This window comes from Agelaius phoeniceus, chromosome 4 (genome assembly GCF_051311805.1).
Source record: "Agelaius phoeniceus isolate bAgePho1 chromosome 4, bAgePho1.hap1, whole genome shotgun sequence".
In the NCBI taxonomy this organism is placed as follows: domain Eukaryota; kingdom Metazoa; phylum Chordata; class Aves; order Passeriformes; family Icteridae; genus Agelaius; species Agelaius phoeniceus.
Window position 1 is genome coordinate 24463389 of NC_135268.1, and position 19539 is coordinate 24482927.

At 39.4% G+C, this 19539-nt stretch overlaps 1 protein-coding gene across 3 annotated transcripts in view; it reads right to left on the reverse strand.

Moving 5' to 3' along the window:
• TSPAN5 (tetraspanin 5) overlaps window positions 1-19539 on the reverse strand; it is an 81943-nt gene that overhangs the window by 15190 nt on the left and 47214 nt on the right. For all 3 annotated transcript variants that reach the window (XR_008534284.2, XM_054633290.2, XM_054633289.2), the window contains exon 2: window positions 9274-9324. Coding sequence is in view for 2 of the 3 variants with exons in the window: in XM_054633290.2 (XP_054489265.1) it covers window positions 9274-9324 (51 nt within the window). In the remaining variant the exon portion in view is untranslated. The remainder of the gene's footprint in view (window positions 1-9273; window positions 9325-19539) is intronic.

Here is a 19539-nt window from a genome sequence, read left to right on the forward strand (position 1 = left end):
CTTTTCCCTCCTACTAGAGAAGGCTATTGCCTGATAGAGATGGAAAAAAAAAACCACATTCATCACTTTCCTCCTACATCATATAGTACTAGCCTTACTGACATTCATTAAAAAAGCAAAAAAGAGATGTAAGGAACAAGGTAACACAACTCAGAGCCAGCACTGCTATCAAAGGGGAGCAGCTGGCCTGTCCCTTTTTCTGGTACCATCTCAGTGAAGAGATGATACACACCAAGATGAAATGAACACTTACCTACCATTAACACATCAACTTGTGCAAAAGTTTTTCCACTATTTTTGTTTCATTACATTTCTTAGAGAAAAGAAATCCAAGCCACCTTTCTGGCTAAGAATAACAAGCAATATAAACAGGATAATCCAACAACACACCTTTGAAAAAATTGAGGCCTTGTCCCTACACAAGCCAAGAAGCATGAGCTCTGCCTCAAGGGGAAAAACAAGTACTAAAATTATTTCTTCACAAAGTTTTCAATTCCTTTCCTCTATGCTTACATAGTTACCATAAGATGAGAATAAATTCTGCCCTAAAGGAAGCACTACTACTCTTTTCTTTTAACATTAGTTGATTTTTGAATTAATGGACTGTGGTGTAGTAGACTGAAAAAAACTAGTCACTGGAGAAAGGATGTTGCCTTTGTTATTACTTGTATTTACTTTTTTAAAAAGCCAAAAAAGATGAAGATTTAAGTCCCTCTTCATAAAACACTGTGTCTTTCCTTAAAAACAAAGTAAACAGAATCAAATAAATCAACAAAAATATCAAAGCAAATTACTACACTAAATCAACTTCTTTCCATATGAAAGTAGTCAAATTCAAACGAAAAGAAATCCAAGTAAAATTCAGCTCACAATTGTGGACAACACTGTTCGAGAAGACAGTCATAATACAAAAGTGGTAGTGAGAAACACATCACTTTGCATTTTGTTACAGTCACATTAAATTCAATGGCAATAAAATTTATTGAGCCAGTTTTATGCTGTTTTTCCACTTCTACCCTATTTCCCTTTACTTGATTTTCTAGAACTGCTAGGCTCTTAGCCGCCTGTAATGCCACATGTCGGCTGGCCACTCCTCAGGGTAGCTGTGATCCAACACAAACTGCATAGATCAACACAGGCTTTATCTGCCATTGTTTGCTGTCCTTGGAAAGCACCTTTATGTGCATCTGTTGCTAGTCCACATATGGCAATCATAAGCCTAACTTGGATAAATCCCAAATAACACATCCTGACAATACAAAGCACATACTGCTTTGTATTCGTGTTCTACTCCATATGCTCCCTGCACATGAACCTCAAGTTAGCAGTATTCTGTAGAGACATCTCAGGATACACAATCTTCAGAGAGGCTTTGTCAATAAAACAATAGCTAGCAGTGGGAATGAGAAACATAGACAATGCCCTGTGATTACAGTTCAAGATACACAGAAGTAGTCTAATAGAAGATTACTGCTTCCTGCTTAGAATACAATTTTACAGTCTTGTACTCTGGACTCTTACAAATAAGCTCTCTGAAGATGCAGCAGTGCAATACCCTGAAGAAAAGCACATTTTGCTTCAAGTAGCAGGGCAACAACTGGGGAATAATATCTCACTTTATATTGTTAAGAAGATCTAAATGTACAGTCCTCTAAGCACACACTCTTCCTATCCACTACAAGTTTCTATAATGCCTACTACACCTCCTACCATAATATCTTTTTTCTTTTTTTTATTTTTTTGGCTGCAACAGCTACTCCTGGGAAAAGTTTGACACAGATGTACAAACATCTGGTAGTGACCAGTTCTGTCTTCAACCCATTTTTAGCAGAAGGAAACATTTTCAGAGGTCTTGAGCAGAGGATCAGTAATTTCATATTCTAACACTGCACCCTCCACCGCATGCTCTGAATCATCAGGCTGCGCAGTCAGTCATGGAATATATGGTGACTGTCCCCTTCTCTCATGCATCAATGCAAGACCTAAACAAACCACCTGTAAATATTTTCAAGTAAGGCTTTCTACAAATTTTTCCTCAGCAACATTGCTGCAGTTTCCCACTACAACCACAACTGTTAAATTGTTGCGTGTACTCTGATACTTTAACATCTAAAAGGATGAGCAATTTTTTCCTCTAGATGCATTCCCCTCTTGAAGTATGGTTATTTTTGAGGTACACACACATCAGTCGGTAGTTTAGGCCTGTGTCTAATCTGTATTGGCAGGAAATGCTTTGTTTCTACAAAGCTACATACTCAAGTAATTTACTTCTCACTATGGTATCAACCCAGGGTTCTGCTGTAGTCCCACAAGGAGAGCCAGCAGGACATGTTCCCTGGCTGATCTCCAGCTCATCTGTTTGCTCTGTTCCTCCACCCTCCATAGCCTGTTGTACATTACAGTCCATGAGTGGCTATTTAATATTTTAATCCAATGCAAGCCAAAATTTATTTGGTGTACTGAAACAACAAAAGCATCATCCATAAGTGAACTAAAATAAGCAACAGTAAAGTTGTGGAAAAGTTCCTTTATTTGTGAAATGTACTTCAATCATTAGGATACAATGATGCATGGATGGAACAGGAAAGACTGACCCCACATTTCCACCCCACTCCATATTCAGGAGAAGTCAAATGAAATAGTTAGGACCTGGCTCTTTTCTTCAATACAAGGGTGCAATCCACCCACAGGGAAATGTGAGAACCAAGCCAGGCAGAACAAACTCCTGCAAAACCAGAGTCCTCCTCCTGGTATGTGAGCACAGGTAGAAGAAAAAGCCTGAGAGATGCCCAACATCCTCAGGTCATGTTTTCCTCATGGCCAGAGCCCTCCACACTACAAGCAGCATCTCATATATAGCTCAAGGGAGAACAAGGCAAAGGGAAAATGCTGGTCTTGAACACAGGAGCTCATGAATGCCCCTCCTGATGTAATAGCTGCACAATAGTTTGCCTTTATCTCATCAGTAAAGAATAAGGAAGCAGCAGTTCCATACAAAAGCAATAAGGGTGCACACCCCACCCCTTCTCCTTCTTGTACTCTAAGATCATCAGAACAGCTTGTACCACTTTTCAGAGACAGACCCTTGACTTCAGCTCCTGCCTTTGGTGCACATCTACATTAAAATTTCACATCATACCCAGCAGTCCTTTTGAAGTGATCACACACAAGCTGTGCTTCAGCTCACACCTGGAACAATCTCAGAGCACACAGGCTGGATTGCTTATAAATGAGGATGTGGCCCTGGAACACAGCTCATGCTCCAAAACACTAGCAAGAATTCAGTCCACAAGATCACACTAGAACTAGGTAGAAAAGAACTCAAACCTTTGAAAACCTGCAGTGTGCAAGCTGGATCTTCAGCACCACTTCCTCTCCTGGTGGTCCCCACTGCCTGCATTTAGCAGTAACAGCCCTCACAGGCTGAGCCCAAAGCCAGACACACATCTTGGCTGCAGCAGTGCTGTCACACCTATACAATCTGATGTGTTCCTGGGTTCCTAAGGGAGTCACAAGTGCACTAACAAACCAGTGACATTTCCAGGACAGCTACTGCTGTAACAGGCACAGTCGCAAACTGCAGGACAAGGGAGAATGGCTCCAACTGAAAGCACTCCAGGCAGCAGCAATTTTGAAAAGCTGACCCAATGAAAATTCAAGGCATAATGAGTCAGAGACAACTCAGGAGAATCATCAGCCTAAGAAACAAAGAGGTGACATAATGAGTGTATATGGAATTTGGCCCACAGGATGCATATAAAAGAAGGAAACTCAACACTACAGGAGGATGGAAGAGATCCACTATTTCTTATTTTCCATTTCCTCCAAGATGGGAAAAAAAAAACTTCTCTGCTGCAATATCTCATTACTGGGAGAACAAAACAAAAACAAACAAAACCAAACAAACAACAAACAAAAAAGCGTCCCACACCATAAATCCAAGAAATGCAGGAGAAATGCAGAAAAAGATACATCAATACAAGATCTTCTGAAACACCAATTTTTGCAAACAGAGGTTTAGCCTTTCCACAGGCTTGTCTGCAGGACTTAGTATCACTGGCAAACAGCAACATCTGGGAGGTGATTAAGTAAATAAAAGTATTTTCAAATGCATGATTTTAAAACAGAAAAATGTCTCTGCTTTGTTAGTCATAAACTCCATGCAGTTCTTCCATGCTGCGCATCTGAATGAACATAAGGAACAGAACAATACTCATTGAAACATGCCAAATTAATTCTACTGCAGAAGTTTGTCTCTGCAAGCAAGAAACTAGGTGGGGGATGTTTACAAATCTCATTTCTTTGATTTTTGTTGGTTTTGCATTTCCCACAGCAAACAGTAATAGCAGCAAAACTTTATTTTTCAAGTGTCTAAGGGAGGAGAAGAACTAGTCTAACTTTCTTGTGCTGACACAGCAGAGTTCAAAAGGTGAATAACTGGCATAAATACATACAAGATACAGATTTTTAGACTTTTCAGGATTAATGACTATAAAGTGTTGGAACACTAGTAAATCATTTAAGAGCCTGCCCTGTTTAGATCATACATCTTTATGTACTGAAATTTAAATGAAGTGTAACAGTGGATCCCCTCCTCTCTTCTCCAGTCCTATAAAACCCACACACAGCCCTGTTTCAGAGGCAAGATATAGGCTTTGGGTATCCTTCAGCCCATAAGAAACACAGGATATGTGCAGTTTCCTTGTTGGCAATAATTTTTGGAAGAACTGTGTGATTTTGGAAGAACAATTATGGAGTGACTAGTGCATCATTCCTTCCTGCTGTCAGCCACTCACTGGGACAAGAAGAGAAAGTGAGAATTTTCTTGAAAACAACTTTAGTTTTCACTTCAGGGCAAGAAGAGACAGGTTTGATCTAGCAAATTGTGATTGTTTCCATGTACAGAGTTTAGCTTGTCCAAGACCACCAAAGCAGACCTAAATCACCTTAGACAAATAAAAGTCTATCTTAAAACTTCAGACCCAGATTTAGAGCTCCTGCTCACTAAGAACACTATGCTGGCACCCAGAGATACCATACTCCAAACTGCACACAACTTGACTTTTGAGCTGAAGCAACTTATTGTTATGCTGATTCAACTGGAAAACCTGAGAAGCCAAACTCATGTACATTATCAGCTTCTTCCACTTCTCCCTCTTCATTTCAGTCAGCTTCATACACAAATGACATTTAATCAACAAAATTTGAAAGATTTCTTCTCTACTTTAGTTTATCTTATTTTTGCTATCTCCTAGTTAGGAGTTTACCCCAAAACCACAGTGCTTTCCTTGTAAAAAGTCCCTCTCCATGGACAATCTTATAAGGTCTCAGAAGACATAGCAGCAATTCATCACTTCGGCTCACTACTCTTGAACACAAGTCTCCAGCAGGAAGCTTATTTTCCCAAGCACCTACTGGTATCACACCACAAACAGCCTTAAGACCATAATATCTAATACATACAACCAAGGAGGGAAATCGACATTTTGTACAAGCTTAGTTTATTTTTAAAGAGTCACCAGAAGACATGACTTGAAGCGGTTAAGAAAAACAATTAAATATAAACATTTTTCGCCACTGCTGAGCAAAAGTGCTGTAAGTTGCTGAGGTTTCACACAGACTCTTTGTATGCTAACAATGTTCATGTCACTGTTGCAGGGAGGAGGGGGGAAATCGGCTGCCATGGATGAACGATTTAATGGTACAAGCCCAAGCCTGGCATGCCTGAAAACACTGCGAGACTGTGACCTATACAGGGCTGCCATGTATAGATAGTTTTATTCATCCCCAGAGCTTATTGCCCCCACCCCATCCCCAGCTCTCTTTCAGGTTCATGGCTCAGAATGCTAATTGCCCAGCTTTTGTCTAGGGCTGGCTCACTGGCTGTCAAGCCAATTCTATTGCCTACTTGACAAATGAGCTCTTTTGCCTCCCTGCAAAGGCCTTAAGGAAGGCCACAAGACTGGATATTGTGCTTTTCTTCTTCACAAGAAAGTTTAAAGGGAAGAATTCAAGCCAACTTAGCAAAAAAAGAGAAACTAGGCACCAAGTCCACAAATCTGTCCCAAATTTTTTTTAACCAGCAGCCAATAGGATTCCTGTGAAGTCTGGATTATTTTTTTACACCCTGCAGTTTTAATGTGACCTGGAACACTATCTTTTTACCTTTAAAAGATTCTGTGAAGCAACAGAAGTATATACAAGTTGATGGCCAGGCTATAAAACCACACAGCTGAATATAAAGCCACACAATTTAAAACAGAAGTTAATCAAAATCCTCCCTACTACCAAATGAAGTTTACAGTAGGAGTCCTGAAGACCTACTCTTGCAAACACCCCTTACAAATTTACACATTACACAACAGCAGTGTCAAGTTCAAGTTTGATAAAGTCAAGTTCATTGGGACAGCAGCAAGTCTTCAAAGAGTGGCTCAAGTCATCTGGCCACCTAGCTCTGACTGCATAGAACCATGTCCTGATTGCTTTGGAAAAATCTCCAAAGACAGAGACTTCATTCAAATCTTCTCTGGGCAAACTGTGCCACCAAAAAAAGGTGCTCCCTGATGTTCAGGGGAAACACCATTTGTGTTTCATTTTGTGCCCATTGCCTTTGTCACTGGGCACCACTGAAAACAGGCTGGCTCCATTCTCTTTGTGTTCTTCCTTCAGGTAATTCCATACATTAAGATTCCCCCAGCCTATTCTTTCCTGGACTAAACAGTCTTAGCTCTCTCAGCCTTTCCCTGTAGGAGAGAAGCTCCCATACCTTCATCATCTATTCAGCCCTTTGCTGAATTCTCCAGTATGTCAGCATCCCTCTTGGACTGGGGAGCCCTGAACTGGCTTAGGTGTGGCCTCACCAGTGCTGAATAGAGGGGAAGAATTCTCTTTCCCAGCTTGTTAGCAACACTCCTAGTACAGCCCAGGATACATTCACCTTCTTTGTCACCAGGACACAGAGCTGGCTCATGGTTTGACCTTGTGTACACCAGGTCCTTCTCTGACAAGCTGTTTGTTGTCGCAGGGTGTACCATTACAACAGCCCATAATGCCTAAGGGATATCCATCCTACCCCCAGGCAAGCAGCCTAGCTAGAGAAGTGCTTTTCAGTTATGTTACATATCTCTCAAACCCTGGGCTTCACCTTCTTGGCTTTCATCTTCAACTCCTCATCAGCAGTAAGAAAACTCTGGGATCTAACTGATCTTCCCCCCACTAAAAAATACAGGGCCTATGAATACCTGGAACTTGATCCTGCTGACAGGAGCTTTTGGCCACTCACTGCCTGTCCTCTAAAGACCTGAGTGAAATAAAAGACTCAAACTGGTTTGAAACAAGTCAATTTTTTCATAGTTCTTCTACCAAAGTCAAATTTGTCTGTGCTCAAGAGCTCTGCAGTTCAGCTATATCTATACAGCATTTTGATTGTTACAACTATGAACTGAAACAATCCATACTAAGCACTTCAGAATAAAACAGTTAAAGAAGGTGGGGAAACATGATCATTTTTCAAGAAAAAACCCATGCTTTAAACCAATAAACAGCATTTTATTTTACTTGTTAGTTTAAAAAGAAACCTAAAAAACCTACTACATATGGAGCCTGGTGGTTTTATTTGCTTGTCTTAAAACAACATGGCATTTTCTCTCACTTTCAGAATCTGACTAAAAATGGTTTAAGATTACTTGATAATTGATTGAGATATCCAAATCTCATATAAAAACAAGAGCTTTGGCTTCTGGCTATTAGCAATTATGAATTTAATGCATTTTCCCTAGGAAAGGGTACATACTTTCCCACACAGAAAATATGTAAACCCTAACAAACCAGAACACCTTCTAGCTGCTAAGACTGGCATACTTTAGACTTCAAACACTATAGTTGTTTTTCCTTTACCTGCTCATTCACTCTAAAGAGGAATCATTTGTGTTACCTACTGTAATGATACAAAAATGTTCAAATCTCCTCTCTGGAAGCCACTCTCTGGAACTCAGACATAGGTACAAGCTCTGAGAGTGTGTTGAGAGTATTAAATAAAACATGTTTTTACATCATTGCTGAATAAAAAAGTCACAGTACCTCTTTCTAAGCCTATCTGAGCTATCCAACATCAGTATCATATGGCATACATATCAATATACATATGTAAGTGTATGTGTGTATATGTGTAGGTAAATATACAGACACATCTATATAGGTGTACATAGTGTGCAGTAATTAATATCCCATTACTGTTTGTGATGAGCTCCTTCCAAGGCACGCACACAGAGCAATTAGAATATAAGTTAACAACTCAAAATTTGTCCTCAATTTTTTAGAGGCAGAACTCTGGAGCTTCCAAATCTGTTATTTGTTCTGCTGCAAGCACCAGATATGTCTTAGGTGAAGATCAATTTATAACTTACTCAGTGTTTTCCATTAAAAGAAGAACAATCTATTATGCAACCAAATAACACAGCATTGTTAACAGCCAGGTTTTCTTATTTTTAATCTTTTAAAGAAAGAAGAAAAGGAAATAGGGACTTTAATTTCAGCTGTTATCTTTTAGCAAGCCAAACTCTACATCCAGAAACCAAGACATACTGACTAGTTTTGTAAATTATGCCTTGACATTTTATCTTTTTCCCAATTTCTGCAGTAAGCAAACTAAAAATTAGACTCTGGTTCAGAAATGTTTTCTCTTTCCCTGCCCCCTCACTCCACACACACACACACTTCCCATTTCAAAGCTGATTTTAGAGTCTTGCAACAAAGGGTGTTCAATGGCCAGTTTCATTTGAACAAGAAAAAACAACAGTTATTCTGCCTCAGGTTTGCATTGCTTTTCAGGGCTCATCTTGATTTTCCTTTTTTTGGGTTTGTTTTTTTAAGAGGAATAGCAATTAACTGCTATGTTAATGCAAAGCTGGGTATTTTTCAGGAAGCTGCCTTCTAAGACACGCAGGCTCTCCCTCCCTTCCTGGAACACACTGCCCATACTGCCCCAGCAGGGTGTTCTGGTACCTGAGCTGCAGCCAGTGTGCAAGGATTGAAATGATTAGTTTGTGGGCAAGTGTCAGCCACCATTTCTTGCCAAGGTATTTTTGGGAAAGATTGCAACCATGTTCCTCTAAGTGACCCAACCTAAGGTTTTTATTTGACAGAGAGGCTTGATTTTGTTCCCATAGAAACTGTGTGTGAACACAAAATATGCAGTATATTACTGTTTCAATATTTCATCAGAAAAAGAGAGATAAAGAGGAAAAACAAACTTTGGTGCCATATTCAACTTACCTTTTCATTCCATGCCCACAATCCAATCCCAAGAAATGCTATGCCAAGGAACTAAAGGAAAACGGAAAAAAAAAAAAACAAACAGAAATTAGAAATCAGTGATGGTTTTTGTCTGTTGTTTTTTTTTAAAGATACATATTGACTCATCCACTCTGTTGGATAATAATTTTATCAGGACTGAGGGGCGCTCAGTGAGAGTTTTACAATACGTATCTGGTTTATTTTACAATTCAACTACTTTCAGTTGAAGAATTTAAAACTTGCAGAACTTGGTGATGTCCCACACAGGAACAGTGGGTGCAATAGGTGCCACTTTATCAGTACTGAACACACAACACAAGGTTCTTTCTGAGTTTGCAGGACTCAAAGCAAACTCCACAGTCAAACAACACTTTTGTTTGCTATTTTACTATTGCATCACCACTGCCTACACAAAGCAATTGCCCTCTCAGCACTCTCCCAGTGAGAAAGTGTTTAAAAAAATCCTAAATGCACATTTATTATCGGTTTTAGCAATGCTAAATATAAAATAACCCATATATAATAACCCATCATTTCTGAGCAGAAAAAAAGAAAAATAATAATACTGGTTTGAAAGACAAAAATTTTTTAAAAGCCCTGCAGCTGATCTTTGATAGCTTTTCTGATACTGACTGTTTCATAAGTGAAGATCCATCTCCTTTCTCCCCAAAGGGATTCAACAGCACCAAACTCAAGAGATGGTCTTTCCCCCATGATGAAGAAGGTGATGAAGAAGGGAGCAACCATCTTTGATTTTGTTACATCCATGTTCTCCATTCCACTAAATAATTTTAAATGCATCATTTCCCTCCAAATCTACAGGGATTCCATACAAAAGCTACACTAATGATCAGTGAAACAAGCAAAACAGGCAGAATAAGCACTCCATCTCCCAACATCATTAGTGCATATTTGGCACAATACAGTATCAATCACGTAACATGTTTAAAAAACATTTAGTAGATGTATGAGCACATCTCTAAATGTCCATCTGCCCAACTTGCATATCTGATTTTATAAGTGCCAACTAAAAAGAAAACTATTTTCACTATAGTTTCAGGGCATGCAATAGGAAGGTTGCTCAAACATAAAACTGATTTTCTTTGTCATTTCTCTACACTGCAGTGTACAGACTTATTCTGGCACATAAAGACCCTTTCTCTTAAGATCTGCGTAAACAATGAACAATCCTTGTGATTTCTCTTTTGCAAACAGAAGTGCTTTTCTGTTGAAAAGTGGGAGGAGGCAGGAATATAAACTTTAAAACCTTTTCCAGAAGTGATTTCAACAGTTTCAAACAAAGATTCCTTCCTTACAAGCACTTTTTTTGAGGGGGCAATTTAAGCTTTGTATTACAAAGATATCTGTAACTCATTATCAAGCGAAATACACTTGTTAAAATGCCCTGAAGTTCCCAAACACCCCCTGCATTTCTGTAACCTTCTCCTCCAAGTGTGCTGTGCCAGCTACCCAAAGGACCATGCATACTGGGAACAAAACTTTTCCTTTTCAACTTGAAGAGTCATGACTGTAAATTTGAACAATACTAGAAGTCACCATTCTTCAAAGGAAACTGTTGTAGGCTTGGTTGCATTTTAACAAAAGATAAATAGAATTTTTTCTTAGATAGAAAGCAGAACTGCTGGTCAAGAAAGTCTTATTTCAACAGCCTTAATTATTTATAAAGTACAAGATGTGGATTTGAGAAAGTCAGTACAGCCTCTTCTAATACACCATACAAAAGCTAAAAAAAGGTCATCTTACCTGTATCAAAACTGCCTTTTTTTTATGGGCATAAAGGTTGCCAAAAGATTGTGTGTAATCTTCCTGACTGCAGTGATTATTTGAAACTTGAGATAAAGCTGTTCAAGTTTCCAAATCTCTCTCAGACAAATGCAGCTTTTTTTGCAGTTTCAGGCTCCTTTCCTTCTTTCTTACACAGCCAAAGGCACCACAGCTGAAGGAACAGGGCAGGGGGCAGGGGGGAGTTATATATTATAAAAATCCATAAGTTACATTTGGAAGTGGGAAATTGTTATTTGTAAAGAGGCACCAAACATTATGTTTTGTGAACAGGTTAGTATTGTTTTGAACAGAACAAGCATGGAAAACTAAAATGGAAGTATTTGATCAGTGCATATGAATGTAACTTTACATTCATACGTATCAGCTGCAGGTCTGGCTAAGCTTCACTGGAATAAATTTATATAAATTTAATCCAGTCACGTGTCCTGATCCTTCAGCAGAACTTGAGACCCAAGGGTAAGATTACCTCATGGGTTGCAAAAGGTGACTTAGAGTAAACTACACAGGTCTCAAGCCAGAGCTCACCCCAGTTACAGGCTGGGCGATCAGACTGTACTGTGCTAAACTGAAACACCTAAAAAACAACATTGTCTAGTTTCTGTCAAGAGAACAGTTCTGTTCTCAGTTCTCTGAGTTTCCAAAAGGATAAGAAATGACATGCTGCTCTGTCCTCTCCATATCCTAACCCAGAAATGCTTTTTTGAGCAGATGAAGAACAATGAGCAAGATCCATTAGGAGACAAAAGATTCAGAATGGAATCATGAACTCTATCACAGGATGCTGTGAAAATCAAAAGCTTAATGGCATGCAGAAAAAAAATAGGTAATTAATAGATGGCCCATAGCTATTGAAATGTGATTCTGATGCAGCTTCTGGCTCAGAAAGTTTTTACACTGACACTCATTGGGAGATTGACATCAGGAAAAGATTGCTGCATGCATGTTTTGTTGGTTAAATGCCTCTTGCCCTGGAGAAACTTTACTTGCTCCACTTGAGACAAAACACAGAGGGAGGCAGACCACTCACCTAAGCCCCTGCAGTCACACCCTAGGAAGGGCCCACCTTGGCACAAACACAGCCTGCTATGGGGATAAAGCACACAGGAACCCAGGAACACTCTCTGTAACCCCACTGGCAGAAAACAGATGTTCATAAGAAGACTTACACCTCTCACCAGGATTAACTTTGGATTTTCTTGACCATTATGAAAGAAACTCCTGCATAGCCTAAAATTATTTGGAAGAAATTCCAGTGAGCAATAAAGAGGTGGAAGTTTACCTCATTATCAACAATTCATTTTACAGAGAAAAAGCCTCAATTCTCCACAGACATCTAATAAGACCATCTGGTCTAACTATAAATGGTCACTGCTGCAGAGCATGCAAAATCTTGATTTCCTTAATTTCTTTCCTTTTTTATATAATAATTTTCAGGAGAATATTAAAACATTTCTCTAGAGCATTAGCCTTACAAAAAAAACAATTGCATAGCAGTATTTTCCCAGCCATAAGTTTTCTATTCACAAACGAAACCCAAATGTTCTTATATTTCTTTTCTATTAAGATTAAATGTATTTAAAAGTAGAAGGTGTAGCAGTACTTGTTAGTGTGCTTGTGAAATTCACATGCTGTTTTCTGAACTGAATTGACCAGCATTTCAAGCCATACATAATTTATTCTCAGTCTTGCCTGCATGGAGGAAAAATATTCTTTTTTTGGTCAGGATGCATCATCACACAGCACAGCACTGCATTTGAAGGCTATTGGGGCAAACACTAACAGGCCAGAAAACCTTTGAGAGGCACTTAATCATAGACTGACCAGCCATTACTAAACATAAGGAATTTTTCACCTCAGCTGACATTCTTAAATAACTTGGCACCAGTTTTCAAGTAAAAGGATGACAGCAGCAGCCAAGCAGTAAGAGGTTAATGTGAGACATGCACAAAGCAGTGTACATTCAAGTGTAGTTACATTAAACACTTGTGAGAGGTGGAAGCCTTGTGCAGGCACCTCATTTCACCTTCCTTGTGACAACACAAACACACCAGCCAAAGCCTGCCAAAGCTGTCAGGGTTCAGAACCAGAGCTTTCAGGCTACAGCTTTTCTGGTTTATTGGGGTGGGGGGGTTTGGGGGGTGTTTTTTAAGTCCTGTATTTTGGCAGTGTGAAAAACTCCCACTTGCCCTTCTTTGAGGAGCCACAAGAATTTTGTGCATGGTGTTAGTTAGCATGGAGACTACCAGGATTCCTACGGGCACTACAGTGTTCCTGTATGCTGTAGGTTATTCACTGAGCAAGGCTTCCTGCTGTGATTCAAGCAGCACAGCACAGAGCAGAAGGTACAGTATTTTACCAACAGCACAGTGGTGATCAGGACAACATGAAGTATAGCAGTTCACATCCTGAAATACAGTCAGGGAAACACACGGTTCCTGAGCTTTGTACATACATAAAGCAGCGCTGACAAGTTCCTAACTCAACTCTAAAACCCCAAATGGACAATTTTTCCCAAAGAACTTCCTCTGCAGCAGTCTGTGCTCAGACTCAATCAAAGTTATTTTAGCTGCAATACTCACTGCTTCTCTGAAGTATTTTATGCCAAATAAGTCCTTTTGCTTTTTAAGCCAGGGCAAAAAATGAGCTTAATGTATGTGTCAGTTTTTGTCTGTGTCAAAAAAGGATTTAGTTGTTGGTTTTGTCCCTTGTTTGCTTTTAAGTAGCTCTGACAGAGAAAGAGTACCAAAGTAGAAATCAAAGTTTCACATAGTTTTCTTCTCTCCTTCATGCCACAAATGCGTACTCTGCTTAAAATATGTCACTTAGCATTCTCTCAAGCAGAACAGATAGGACATGCTCTCAACTCTACAGCTTTCACCTGAACCAGTATCACATGGAAGAGAAGTACCATAAGTCTGCTCTTGTTTCTGTTTCCATATGCCCCAGTTTCAATGACTTTTCCATTCTCAACATAAATTGTTAAAGCATTTCATTTTCAGGAGGCTAAAAAAGTGTGCTGATGAAAGGAGAGGCAAACTGCCCAAAGCACACCTATACATTTGCACACCTATGCTAATGCTCTCTTCTAAAGCCCCTTTCTTGTTTGCCTTGAGATTAGCAGCAAGAAAACTCCATGTACTACAGTCAGTGAATGAAGGTGCTGATGAAGATGCTGCGTAGGTGACTAATTACCATTTTAGTTCATGGCAACATTCAGACATAGAATACAGGATGTCAAACCTATTTCCATTTTATGTGCAGTCTCTAAAAAACATTATACTATATTTCACAGATAACTGTCTTGGTAAAATCTTTTCCTTCCCAACACAAAACCCACACATGTGGAATTAAAAAAAAAAATTAAAAGATTTCCCAGTTTCCACACATTTTTCTCAGCTAAATCAGAGGCTTGATTGATTTTTATAGAATTATCCAAAGGAGAAAAACAGACCTGAGAACACAGTGAGAAAAGCTGTCTGCTCCATCTTGCAAGGATCCTTTGCATGATGTTTTCTAATGAAAAATTAAGCACACATGACCCCCATTTTCAGAGCAAGACACTATGGCTGTTAATGTATGTTTTGTTTTCACCAGTATGGGGTTTTCCATTTCGTCTGACTAGAAAGCAAGATATATATATTCCCCCCACTGCAGAGTCAATTGCCATCAGTTTCTTACTGTCTTTTCCAGTTCCTGAATTGTAAAAGCAAGACATCTGCTTTCTGTTACTGTTGCTCTACGTATTTATTTTATTGCTCTCTGGTGGTGCAATTGTATGCACTGCCAATCAGCTTGGAGCAAGAGTCCCTTAAGACTAAAGTCCCTCTCCTCTTGTCCACAGAACTTGATATTCTGGAAAACACAAAAAGGAGAATGAATTATGCCCTATTTCCCCTGCTCCAAATTTTGAACAACTCTTCTCAAGCCTAGACAAAATAAATTTAACTCTTTTCAAATGCACACTGAGACTTTTCAAACTCAGGTCCTGATACCTAAAGAAAATACTTAATTTGGAGCAGATTTATTTTAAAGAATAAAAAATTTTAACATACCAGTCACTTTTTAAAATTCCTCAATAAAAGCTTTTGGGAGTTTTAACATTTTTGTTTCTAGCTCATTTCCTAAAACTAGTACCTTTTTTCCCCCATACAAAAATCAGACCATTAAGGTAAATACCCCATCACTACCACACAGAAACATTCAAAAAGCCTAGAGTTGAAGTAACAGGACATCTCCATTCACAGTCACTTTGGTACACTCATCTCACATAGATTCCATTCTTTCTCTTCTTTTTACTCTCTACTGGAATTTGTTTCACCACACTCTCTCTCTTTGGGCTCTCCTTGAGCCCAAAAGACTTTGCAGAAAGACTGAGAAATCCTGCTGTACACACCTTTCCAAAGATCTCTTCCCTGCCTTTGCTTTTGAACTACAGTAAGTGCTACATGTCCTTCTGCTTTTCCTATCCAGCCTTGTTCTCATCAACACCATCCCATCTCTAGCTCGGTCCTTGCCACTGCAACATCCATGACTGAAGTTGTTTTCTATTTGCAAAACCTTCCAAAAATCATGTAAGTGGTGTTGTAGTAGCATATATAAACAGTAGGGGCTTAAAATACAAACACACGTGGGAGAAAAGTGTAAAATAAAATTAGATAATTGGGAAAAAACCTTAAACCTGAATTTGACATCCTCCTATCATTACACTCATCATTTATCTTAGGCATGTTGACAATGCAGTCTTCTCATTCTGGCATACAAGTTAGGAATAAGAAGAGGTATAAGGGCAAAGAAAGCATTTTTTACTTCAAGCCAGGGTGAAGGGAAAAGGTCTGGAAGCAGAACTGCAAATGGGTCATTTTCCAGGTCTGTTTTGCTGCCCAGGGTTAGCAGTTTCCAGCCCCTGAGGGCAGCTAGGCCTCTTCTGTCTGTCTTCTTCCTGCTTTTGTGCCAATTTTATTCATCCCCAAACCCCCCGACCTGAGCTTCAGACTACTTAGGTGCATCCCCACCATGAGTCTTCACATTGTTTTCCTGAAGCCGCTGTTCCACTAAAATTTTGAAAAGTAACACCACACCCACAAAAATCCAGAGAATACATTCAGTCTCATTAGGAAACTGATACACAAGTGCTCACTCATTCCAGTTGCAAGCAGTAAAGTTGTAACATCTACTTCAGACATTTGATACAGCAAACAGAAACAATCTGAGCTAGTCTTTTTCCCTAGTAACAAATGGGCATTTACATTGCCTGCACAATTGATTGAACAGCTGAGAACATCAAGAGTGCAGAGCCAGGAAACACAAACAAGTTGGCTTGTCAACGCAGCAGGATACCCTGAATGCTCAGCATTTCCTTTTGGGAAAGCAGTCTCAGCTCCTAGCTGTGCTTGTAGGCTGCAGAGAGGGAGTCCCAAAATCTTCTATCCCACTACACAAGCTGCCACATCCCAGGCTGTTTCATAGGAGATTCTTTCTCAGAGATTTCATAGGAAAATTCAAATGTCAGAGATTCATTCTCATGTGTTTGCTTTGCAGAGAAGCAAACACGTGGAGGATGAGGGAGGAATGAGAAGACTGAAGCAGTCTGGACAGAGGCAAGTGAACACCACCAGCTTTATAGAAAAACTTGTGGCAAATTTAACTTTGCTCTCTTTCTACTTAAAAAAAGAAAAAAAACAACTAGCACAGAAAAGAGTGAGCATCAAGCAAACGGTGAACACACCCTCAAAATACAAACACACACACAACTTTTCCTAGGAACTTTCTCAACAGCTTTATTGCATCTTCCCTCCACCAAATGCTCATTCCTGGTTCTCTTTCTAGAGTCACCCACAATAAAATGCTCAAAACCATTTGAAAGTTACTGGGACCACATATATGAAGAAATCATAGCTTGAAAAGGTAGGAAGTGAGTCAGTGCAATTTAATAACATGCCAAAAGCCAAGTTCAGGCGTCCAAAATCCTGGCCCTGATATGATGTGCTTGTATAGCTTATCACACTTCTCATCTGAGTCAGAGTTACAAATTCTCTAGTGGCAAATGCCCAAATGTATGGTATATGTTAATGCATGAAATAAATCAACTTACACCGAGTGTGGGGTGATGCAGGAGAGAAGCAGACACCAGAAGGGCTGTGGTGGGTTTATCAAGAGCTGACAGCCTACCAACACTTCACTTTACAAAGGTGTACAGAGGCCAGTAGTACTTTGTCAATATAAACAAAAGGAGAACCTCAAAAGCCAAACCCATGCACAACTTCATTTTTCAGGGAGATGTAGGGGGGGAAAAAAAAAGCTAAATGCTAAATAGGCAGGTATCTAAATTATTTTCTAATACTCATGCACAATTGCTATCAGCAATCTGGACACACAAATTACAAGACACATGTTGCATAAATACTGACCAAAATTCTTCATCGCTTGGCATTTTGTAATCATTGCAAGAGAGGGAAATGTCTTGAACAGAGTAGTATTTTTAGCCAATATCACCATTTCCTGAGTGTTACACTAACTGCCCAGAAGTAAAAAATTCAGATTATGTATTAGAATTGGTTCTACGAACCTCTGAGTGCAGCTTCCAGAGACACTCAATGTCTGCTGACCAGAACTTTGAGAAACTCTTTTCCAGAAGTTAATTCAGCTCTGCATTTTGTCTTGCAGTGTTGCTTCCTACTAATTCTAGAGGCTACTGTACATAGATTAAATAAGTCTATTCACCAAATTAAGCTATGTTTTTAATTATGTTGACATTAACCCACGCTTTAGTATCTATATTTATACTATATCTTTCCAATTTCCAATAAAAGTAAAATATGCAGAGATTGACATCAATTTGTCCTTTCTGCAATAGCACACTTCACAAGGGCAAAGTAAACAAAACTGTGATTTTAATTTCTTTTCAAACACAAGCGACATGGAACAAATCGGAGGCAACAAATGGTCACAGTGCTGTTTACCTGAGGGGTTTGTTCCCAGGCAAATGTTCCACGCTTTGGCAGTAGAAAAAAGAAAAAAAAAAAAAAAGGCAGCTATAAACCAGCTGCTTGTATAAATGAAACAGATTGCTGACCCTTTGTCTGGTTTGCAGACAACACCAAAAGCATCTCTATTGTTTGTCATTCTCAAACGAGGTGCTGGGGGCTTGACTAAACAAGCAGACAAAATCCTCTTCACTTCTGTTAAGATTCCCCTTCTGTTAAGATTCCCCTGTTTAACAGCCTGGGGTGGCCTTGCTGCTGACACCTTGGCTGGACTCGTGCTGAAGATACAAATACAATGCTATCACTGCAATTTAATTTGAGGGTTAAACTTGCTTTAAGAATAAATGCATTGAAAAAACAGAACTACACTGGAAGATTTCCAGTTCCCTATGACAGAGCCTACTCTTCTCATATAATTTCAGCTTAGCCAACAGTATGAGCAATATCACCTACATCATATAAAATGCTCATCTGCTTGCAAGTCCAAACTTTTATTCCCAATTTTATTGCCGCTTTGAACTACATTATTTTTATAAACTATATTTCCTGATGAATCCACCAGCTTACCTACTGTTTGCACAAACCTTCTCTGCTTTGCACAAACACTAACAGTTGATTGCTCCACCGACACCTAGCAGTAAAACAAGGACTAGAAAACGTCTTTAAGGGATCTGGAAATGTAATTGCAGTACATGCAGATGGCTCCCTAAGAGAAAAGCTATAAAAAGCAAGTGACTAAGACCCTTGTGCTGCAAAGCTGTGCTCTTGCAGTCAGTCTTTGCATACCACTTTTTCAAAACAACATCCCAACAAAAAAATCCCCAACAACTGTGCACAAAAGACTGGATTTGGTTTGACTTCATGCACTCACCCATCACTCCAACTTAATCCAGCAACTGCTACTCCTCGTAGGAAAAGTTTCTTTCTTTCTTTCTGCTCAGCCCCAGAAGGGTTTCAAGGCACCAAGTACATGAGCAACACAAAACAGTTATTTAACTATAGAAATATGAATACTAGGTAAGTTTCCATGCCCAGCTGGACATTGTTATAAAAGTGAATAAAAGAAAGCATTTATTTTTTACTATTGAGTGCCAGCAGTAAAACTCATTTTAAAACTTCAGTTGTTTCCCATGGAACAGTCACCCTGCACAGGATCTCAGAAGGGACATCCGCAATCCACACTCTCAACTCCAGCCTTCCAGGCAAAACCCAGTACACTTGGCTTGATCAGTTGGAAGATAACAAGACTTTCTAGAGCACTGCCTTCAAGAATCCCACAGAATCCTGTTGGAATAGCAGTGTGTTAGGGCAAGCAGACCTCTGTCAGACTGAGGGGCTCAGAAAGCCTCCTGACCACTCCTGATAGAAGACTTCTCAGCACTAATAAAACAGGCAAGGATAGAAAGAGATCAAGAAATGTATGTTTTAACAAACCTGGGATAGAAACCAAGGCAAA